Source organism: Sardina pilchardus, chromosome 4 (assembly GCF_963854185.1).
Source record: "Sardina pilchardus chromosome 4, fSarPil1.1, whole genome shotgun sequence".
Classification (NCBI taxonomy): Eukaryota; Metazoa; Chordata; class Actinopteri; order Clupeiformes; family Clupeidae; genus Sardina; species Sardina pilchardus.
This window is the reverse complement of record NC_084997.1, coordinates 31,541,592-31,551,078: the sequence shown is the minus strand read 5'-3', so window position 1 is coordinate 31,551,078 and position 9,487 is coordinate 31,541,592. Positions and strand designations below refer to the sequence as shown.

The following is a 9,487-nucleotide window of genomic DNA, read 5'->3' as shown; positions in this document are numbered from 1 at the left end:
TATTATTATTCAAAGTATTTAGATACGTATATCTAGATAAAATATAGAAAAATACTCAACAAAAAGATGATCAACCATGATTAGCTCACAGTATATATATCCATATTCCAAAATTAAGGAATTAAATTTAAAAAATAAACAAAAAAAGTTTGTGGGTTTCACTGTTTTTTTGGGGTTTTTTTCTAAAACGGTATAGGCCTATTTTGTGTTTACGTAGACAGTAGACTTGACTTCGTCAACAACAGTAACTGACCAAAGTCACCTGTGTTGACTTGGTCAGTATTGTCGTTAGGCAACCAGTGATAAAATGAAAAGGCGTACACTTGAAAAAGTGTGTTTTAGGTCTTTAATCTCACCTGCGTGTGCGTAATCTCTGAGGTCTCACCCCAAGACCATCTTCCTCAATCAGACAGCACTGTGTTGGTGTTGGTTTGAGGGAGGTGAATCAGATAAACAAGCCAAAGCAACCATACATGTGTGTGTGTGTGTGTGTGTGTGTGTGTGTGTGTGTGTAGTCTAGTCAGATGATAAGTGCTAGAATTAGCAAGTCTAGTTGTAGTGCTACGAGACGAAACTGGGTCTTCATGAGTTTTTAGTAGCATCAGAAGCCTCTGCTACAGTTGGGTGTGTTTTGAATCTGAAGTGTGAATTGCTTATACTGTAATCTGGGTTGAGGTGAGATTGCAGTTCAGAAGCATAAATACCTCCAAAACATGTGATGTATACATGTCATATTACCCTAGTTCTCCAAAAGGGCAAGGGACGTGACCAACAAAAGCTTTTTTTTTTTTTTTGCACAGCTATACGTTTACTGTTTTTTTTTTTTTTTTTTTTTTATTCCAATTTCGGGTCTGTCAGTCACAGTGAAAACCCGGGGACATTTCTGGGGACAGCTCCAGCCAAGGACACTTTTGCAATATAGTTAGGATTTCTCGGGTCCAGAAATTAATAAATCATTTGACTTAACCAAACTGTATGAGTGATTGATTGATTGATTGATTGATTGATTGATTGACTGATTGATTGACATGTTATTAATCCTTTGCAGGAAATTGCTTTGTTACAGCAGCTACGCAACACCATAATACTCTCTCTCTCTCACACACACACACACACTACATCCATGATTATGCCTAGAATGTAGGCCTACATTGATACAGAGCAGGTATTGAAAAATAAAATGTAAATTAATAATACATATCAATGTTATTCAGATGTAGCCATATAAATGGCTTATTAATGCCTTATAAATTAACTCTTCTTCTTTCTGTATGATCAACCATTTTGTTTGAGTTTTTCTCAATTGCTAAAACACAATAATATTATGTCTCATACTGTCTATAGGCCTACTACTGTACACCACCTGTCTATATTGTGTATTGCACTTTTCTGGGAGGGTTCTTCTGGCTAGATGCAAACTGCATTTTGTGGTCTCTTGTAGGCCTACTCTGCACAATAACAATAACGTTTAATCTAATCTAAAGAAATGTTTTAGGCTTGATGTTGTGCTTTAGTGTGTTATTCTGATTTAACAGTATTACTGCCTAAATTCGGAAACACGTTATCATTCTGTTCTGTGAATGAGAAACTTAATAGGAGGAACGTTTTTTCACAGTCACAAAAGGCCACGGGACTTTTATTTTGATATACACATGTGTGCTACGACCCGGAAGTATACAACAAGGAATGAAAATGATAACAACAGAAACTTTGATGATGGTCTGACGGCTTCTCGGCGTTATTTTTGTTTTTGTCGGTTGTATTCGTCACAGTATGCTTATTTTAAATGTATGTGTGCGTCTAGCTTGAAGAAAAGCGTCGTAAATAGCCGAAAGCAAGATAGAAAATTGAAAGTGGCAGCTGAGCCTGGGCAACATTCACTACGTTAGCTGGCTAACAAACATTAGCGATAGCTAATCAGCTATGCTAACATCACATTCCATGTAACGTTAAACTTGTCATTAGTCCCCTTGCCAGTAAGTTACAACAGGTTATACAGTTGTGTTTCCCTTCAACTAACCGATTAGCTCTACTGTTCTAGTTATGGACGTGAATCTGACGATATCCCTTATCAGGGGACAAATGGGTGTTGTCATCGAAAAAGCGGTGACCGTCGCGGTGGAAACAGTATTGGGGGAAATGATGAAGGTGGTTAGCATAAAGTTCGACGAATTTCGAAAAGAGATCAATGCCAAGGACAAGGAGACCGAGAACGTCCGGCAGATGCTTGAGATATCTCGATGTCAGATGAGGGCTATGCGTAAATATCTGAGCGTCTCCACAGCAAAGGATGACCGTCAGAGTCAAGCCGTGCAGAGACAACAGGCCAACCAGTTTGACTCGGTTCGGGTTCCGGAGGTGTACTTGGACCAGTCCACCTTCTCCCAACCACTTTCTCAGGGAGGAGTGTCAAACGGTTTGCTGTGTCGGAGAACAATTACCAACCAAACCCAGCCAGAACTTAGAAATAGCAACAACACTCACAGGTCTCTGGTGTCCAGAGAGGAACCTAACACCACGTCGCACAAAACTAAAGACCCCGTGTCAACGGAAGACCCCCCACCTCCAAATGATCGCCTTATTGCATCTGATGGATCTCCGTCACTAGCATCAATTAAACGTAGGTTCCCTCTTGTTCATTCCACTCCTCTACATTCCCTATAACTTGCTTTCCACATCGAAGGTAATAAACTATTGTTGTGTACATACACTACAAGCAGTCATTGCATGCGCAGTCAGCAATCCCTGATATTTGACCTCAGCTATTCAAATAACAAAATAACTGTTTTTCTTGCTCTTGACCCAATGAACATGTTTTAACGAGCTCATTGTTGTGTTTCTTTACCAAACCAATACAGAGTACTACAAACACCAAATGTTTTTTAGCACACTGAGAATAGATTGATAAGAGGACATCAATAGTATTGAATTAGAATTATGGACACTGCCTCTGAGGGTTCACACTTCTCCGCTCTGTTTTTGTAGAGGAGGTCACGGAGCCATCAGAACTGGACCTCGGCCTCCTGGGAGCGGGGGGGAGCATCGACGTGCCACACAGTCGGGAACTGGACCAGCCCGGTTCTCCAGAGAGGGGCCTTCTAGATGCAGGCCTGGACCCACGTCATCTCAACGCAGGAGAGGCAGAGGAGGACCCCCCGGCTCCTCCACTCTCCCGGCCCCCCCCTGTGGTCAAGGAGGAGGAGGAAGAGGAGGTGACGGAGATGCTGCCCATCAAGCAGGAGCCGGTGGAGGTGGAGGTGGAGGTGGAGGTGGAGGGAGACGCGCTGGCGTTGGGACTGGCGCTGGCGCCTGTGGAGGGAGAGGGACTCAGTCAGGCAGGGTACCTGGAGGGCACAGGGACCCAGCAGATGACGGCGGGCACCTCTGCAGGGCAGACGTCCGCGTACTACTCCCCTCTGGCCAGCTCGTCTACCTGTGAGTACCATAGAGGGGGGGGGGGGCATTTAACACTGGGCATTGAGAGGGGAGGGGGCATTCAACACCATAGTGGGCCATAGAGAGGGAAGGGGGCATTGAACACTGTGGGCATTGAGAGGGGAGGGGGCATTTAACTGTGAGCCATTGAGAGGGGAGGGGGCATTCAACTGTGGGCCATAGAGAGGGGAGGGGGCATTTAACTGTGAGCCATTGAGAGGGGAGGGGGCATTTAACTGTGGGCCATAGAGAGGGAAGGGGGCAATTAATACTGTGGGCGATAGAGAGGGAACTAACCTGTGAGCCATGGAAGGGGGCATTTAACACCATAATGGGTCATAGAGAGGGTAGGGGGCATTTAACGCCATAGTGGGTCGTAGAGAGGGAAGGGGGCATTTAACACTGGGGCCATAGTGATGGGCCTACTCCGTGAGTACCATAGAGAGGGGAGGGGGTAATTAACACTGTAGGCCATAGAGAGGCGAGGGGGCATTTAATACCGTTTTAATACTGTTTCTCATGTATATGATAGACTCCAAAATAGAACTGAAGCGTACCAGGACTGTACAGTGCTCATGAATTGTGCACTGCACTTTGATATGCACTAGCACTTTATTGTGCACTGCACTTTGATATGCATCAGCACTTTACTGTGCACTGCACTTTGATATGCACTTGCACTTTACTGTGCACTGCACTTTGATATGCACTAGTACTTTATTGTGCACTGCACTTGGATTGCACCAGCACTTTATTGTGCACTGTCACTTTAAATGTGCATTAGTTTCAAGCTTCAGGTAGGGCAGATTGCACAGTCAGCTCCTCTTGCACTTTGGTCCTCATCTGGTTGCCAGTTATGCACCTTTTTGTCTCTGTTTAGTTGTCAATACTGTCTGTCACATTGCTGTCTCTGTATGTTTTAATGTATGTCTGCAGCAGTACCCTGTCTCTAACCAAAATTTCTCCCAAGGGAGACGAATAAATTGACTTGACTTGACTTGACTTGAATGTACACTACTCATGAAAAGTTAGGGAGATCTGGCTTCGGGTGAAATTTATGGAACATGTAAGAAGTTCAAGCTATGGTGGTATTATATCATGAAAGTGGGGCATTTAAGTAGAAGCTTGCAGTGGTGATTTCCTCATCTCAAACACTTCATTGAAACAAAAACCAAAAAACTTCACTCGAAAGGCAAATATCCCTGACTTTTTGTGAGTAGTGCATTTCAAGTGCTGCCAGTGTAAATCATTATATTGAGTGCAATGTCATTCTAACAATAGATGGATGTCAGACGGACGACTGAAAAATGCTTAAATTAAAACAAAATCTGGTATAAACTCCCAGTAAAACTAACAGCCATTGCACCTCACAGCACCTCCCCTTCCCAGTACCCACCTGATATTCTCTCTCCCTCCTCCTCCCCCCAGATGCCTCTAGCCAGCCCTGCATCACCATGGCTACCTCAGTGTCCACAGCCTCCACCTCAGGCCCTGGCTCGTCTCTGGCGTCTGCGTCCGGCGCGGGGTCAGGGGGGGTGTCGGGGGTGTCGTCGGCGGGGGCGCGTCAGACGCGTCCGTGGCCGTGGGTGCGGGACCTGGGCGTGTACGAGCAGTACAAGCAGGCGCGCGCGGAGCTGCGGCGGCGCAGCCAGGTGCGCAGGAAGCAGCTGGAGCAGGACCTGCCGCAGGCGCTGCTGGCCGACCTGGTCAAGGAGCGGCGCGAGAAGACGCGGCTGCGCGTGGCCCGCTGGAGGGCCAAACGCAAGCTGCAGGCCTGCCTCATGGGGGCGCAGCAGAGCGCCGGGACCGGCTCCGTCAACGTCAACACCGCAGCGCCGTCGCTGGCTGGACCGTCCATGCACAGGGTCGCGGTGGTCGCCGGACTGCAGATGCAGCAGCAGGCCCAAAGGCAGACAGGCATTCCCATGCAGCAGCAGCAGCAGCAGCAGCAGCAGCAGAGACTCAGCGGAAGGCTGCAGCATCAACAGTCGCCACAGCAGCAGCAGCAGCAACAGCAGCAGCAGCAGCAGCAGCAGCAGCATCAGCAGGGAAGGACGGGGGGTTTGCAGTACGGGGGCAGAGTGGGCAGGGCTGTTACATTCGGGGCGGGGTCTCAGCAGGGGCTGCCGTCGGCAACCGCGGCACTGAGTGGGAACTCGGCGCTGAGCGGGAATGCAGGTGGCGGCGGCGGCGGCGGCCACGCGCTGTCCAGCCAGGCGTTCAACACGAGGGTCCGCTTTGTGCCGCAGAGGACGACGACGTCGACGTACGTGCAGCACATCACGCCAGGAGTGGACACGGAAATGTACCAGTGAGGGGGGAGAACTGGAGGAGAACAGTGGTGGTGGTGGTGGTGGTGGTGGTGATGATGAGGAGGAGGAGGAGGAGGAGGAGGAAGGGCTAACTCTGACCAAGGTCATCTGCTTATTAGGATGGGCTCTTCATGGATATCTCATAGACCATGACTGTGTGTGTGTGTGTGTGTGTGTGTGTGTGTGTGTGTGTGTGTGTGTGTGTGTGTGTGTGTGTGTGTGTGTGTGTGTGACGTCCGTTTCAGTCTTCAGTAATCTGTTTCAGTTGCAGGCCTTAGCATGGGTGATTTTGCCACACACAAGTTCAACAAGAGGAATCAGGCTACACTAGGGTACTATGGCTCTCAACAACTGCGAGAACTCACAAGGTCAAGGAATAATTGCCACTTTGCCTGTTACGGCTGGGTATTGGAACTGATGCCCTAATTTTATTTTATTTTATTTTATTTGATTCTGATTCACAAGCTAATGATTTGATTTAAGTCAATCCTGTTTGATTTGATTCATTCCAATTTGATATTGTTTTTGTTTTCCCTTTATTTAACCAGGGAATAGAACACCTTGAGATTGCTGTCTCTTTTTCAAGGAATAAGACATAGAATGCTGTATGGCAGCTTTCCATATATGGAGAGATGTCTAAATGGTAGTGCGACCAGATCTCCCTCACCCCACTGGCATCAGGTGGATGATCATGATCAAATTATAACCTTTATGATCATGATCAAATGGTCATATTTATGATAATGATACAATTATAATCTTTGCCCCATTATCCCATTACTAAACTAAAAAGTACTAAACATTTTACTAAAAAGCCGTTGAGTAAGATTTGACAGGATTTTAGTGGTCTTGTCAAAAAAAAATGTTTAACTAAAAATCCTATACAGCAAATTTACCGAAAGAGGAAACTTGTTTTGAAGTATATTTGGTGCAAAATTCCTGAGCACTTGTGGCAATAGATTTTGTACTTGAAGCCGAAAGTCACAAATGTGTACCAGTAAATCTGAGGTCACAGAGACACAACACAGCAGTTGCAACTTTCAGTACAGGTGCATAAATCCCAAGGCACGTCATAAATTAAAAACATGCTCACATTTTTTTTTATATCACCGCTGGGACAAAACTTTTTTATTATTATTATTTTTATCAGAATACGTCAGGACACCTAAAAGATCTGAAAAACAGCCATGGGGTAGACAGGGCATCTGGTCATGCTACTGGAAACTAATTGTGGAAAACACTACAGTAATTTCCTGTGTATTAGCCGCATTGTGTATAAGCCGCAGGACAGTGTTTTATGCAAGTTAAAAGGAACAAAACCATATTGATACTATATTTACCTCCCCTTTGTATTAAAATCAATGTATAAACTGCGGCTAATAGTTGGGAAACTATGGTATAGAAAAGTGAAAAGCTTGTTTACCAAATTGTTTTTTATTCGAGTCACACACAAGGAAAATGGCCTTAACAATGGGAAGAGTGCTGTAACAGGCATTTATTTATGGGCTTGCAATTCACACACAAGTTGAACGAGAGAGAGCGACATTTAATTGGGGGCACTAGTAGTAACTGGATTTTCTTTACATGTTTGTGTAACCATTGCAGATAGGAGACAAATGCATAGTAGCCTGACATTGTAAAGATTGATATTGAATTGGACAAGTAATTAAAAAGAAAAACTATCATCCCATTCCCAAAACATCCCTATTGCCAACCACTTGGAGGTGGCTTTTTGAGTGCTTTAAACAAGGTTAAAGGAATCATGTCTCTTATTATGAGCCAAAATCATGCTGCCTGGGGAAAGGATCCTTTCACCATTCTAAGTGTTGATGCACCAAGCACACGCCGGCCCAGCACAGTAACCACGGTAACCAAGGCCCATTCTTATGACTGGCATTTAGGCCTACGAGGGCAACATCAGATAACGTGTTATTTTCTAGACGGATTGCTGTTTCCTTGAGTGAGTTCTTAACATTAAATAAGTTATTGTGTATCATGTCTTTTTTTTGAAAACATCATTAAGTGTTTAATATCAGAAATAAATTATGTCCGTGTTATATTGTGTGGTTCATATTGGCCTGTATTTATTTGATTGTTCATTCACAGACCTCTGAAGTTCATTTACAAAAAAAAAGCTGACATCTTTGCCCGGTATCTTACAATTTTTCCTATGGGAAAATAACATCCGGGGATATTGGATAATCACACTTTTTACACTCTCACGGAGACAAAGAAGTCTGAAATGCAGACGTTTTACTCTACACACTTTTGCCATCAGCCTTCGAGTGGGTTCAGTGATCTTCGGTATGTTAAGATGGTGAACTTTGACTTTTGCTACTCCAGAGCTAACTTGCAGTGCAATAGGTAGGTAGCTTTGATCATCACCCGGATCTCCTTGTATGGGCAAAGATGGTGGGTTTTGGTCCCTCTTGTAGGCGAACTTCAGAGGTCTATTTAGTACAAAAGCGTTTTTCCCCTGATTATGTTTTTCATCTGTGGCATAATAACAGAAAAAAATCAGAATAAAATGATTATACTATGAATTATATTATGTACAATTATCATTCAAGCACATACTATGAACTAAACTACTGATACAGAAATGAGGAAAACTACCAAACTGAGGCAAACTACACTGATAAATTTGAATAACTAAACAAATACACACATTTTTATAACCATATTACCATTATAAAAACTAAAGGGTTACACACTTAAAGAAGATTAAATGGCTTGTAGGTGACTAACAGAAACACCAACATTTAATTTTGAGCACCTCAGATAGTTTGATAAGCAAGACAGTGAAAGAGATGTGTGTTCCCTCCAGTCACACGCAGTCATAACCACATCAAATGATATTTTCTCAGTAGTTGCTGACAGATTCAGATGAGGACTATCTGGTTAGGTCTGACAACATCATTTCTCTGTTCTGTTGGTGGGAGCGATACAGCACATTTTGTGTGTGTGTGTGTGTGTGTGTGTGTGTGTGTGTGTGTGTGTGTGTGTGTGTGTGTGTGTGTGTGTGTGTGTGTGTGGGTTGGGGAAAGTTTTTCAGTTGAAAAGTCGTGAGAGTGGGACCAGCTGACACAGGATAATGTTTGAGACATGTATAAGATAAAAGAAGAGAAAACAATTTTCTTGCAAAAAAAGGGGGAAAAAATCCCCCCTCTAATAATTTACGTGTTCAATTAAAGGTGATTTATGTTTATATTTAAAATTATTATCAGCCGCTTTTGTCAAAACAAGCAACACACACCAGAGATGTTGCTCACCCCTCCCTTCAGTATTCCAGGAGAAATTCCACACAGGTTTTTGTGTCCGCCACTTTGTTTTGTTTACAGTTTTTGGAGCCGAAAAGTGACTTTTTATATGTATTTTTTTTACCGTGCATTCACAGAATTGGCAGCTAGCACACCGTGAGGAGATTATTGCAGTATGTGACAAAAAATGTTATGAGTTTGAAATCGTGTAGGATCGCTAACTGTACCTTTAACCACACTCCAGGTAAGCTGCTAACTACTCTGCCATATATCTTTGGGATTTATTTATTTATTTATGTATTATTAAAAAATCTATTTATTTAATTAGAGTTCTTAATTAGGCACTATACTGAAACACAAGTGTGGCCTGGGTCTATGATTTGAACATGGATAATTGTATATTATGGCTTGGTGAAATGTATGATAACTTCAGGTAATGCTTTTTCAGCGCAAGATTGGAATCTCCCATTTCTATCTCTG

At 43.7% G+C, this 9,487-nt stretch overlaps 2 protein-coding genes across 3 annotated transcripts in view; one reads left to right on the top strand and one right to left on the bottom strand.

The window, feature by feature from the left end:
- The first annotated feature begins 1,694 nt into the window (after window positions 1–1,694).
- Window positions 1,695–5,750, top strand: si:ch211-67e16.4 (ras-interacting protein RIP3). The gene is made up of 3 exons (XM_062535154.1): window positions 1,695–2,620; window positions 2,986–3,435; window positions 4,864–5,750. Exons 1-3 carry the CDS (start codon window positions 2,044–2,046, stop codon window positions 5,748–5,750), a joined length of 1,914 nt encoding a protein of 637 aa, XP_062391138.1. The 5' UTR covers window positions 1,695–2,043.
- Window positions 5,751–7,227: 1,477 nt separating this feature from the next.
- Window positions 7,228–9,487, bottom strand: part of fer1l6 (fer-1 like family member 6) — a 44,706-nt gene continuing 42,446 nt past the window's right edge. For both annotated transcript variants that reach the window (XM_062534988.1, XM_062534989.1), the window contains one exon: window positions 7,228–9,487. This exon is cut by the window's right edge and continues 446 nt beyond it. The gene's annotated coding sequence lies outside the window, so the exon portion shown is untranslated.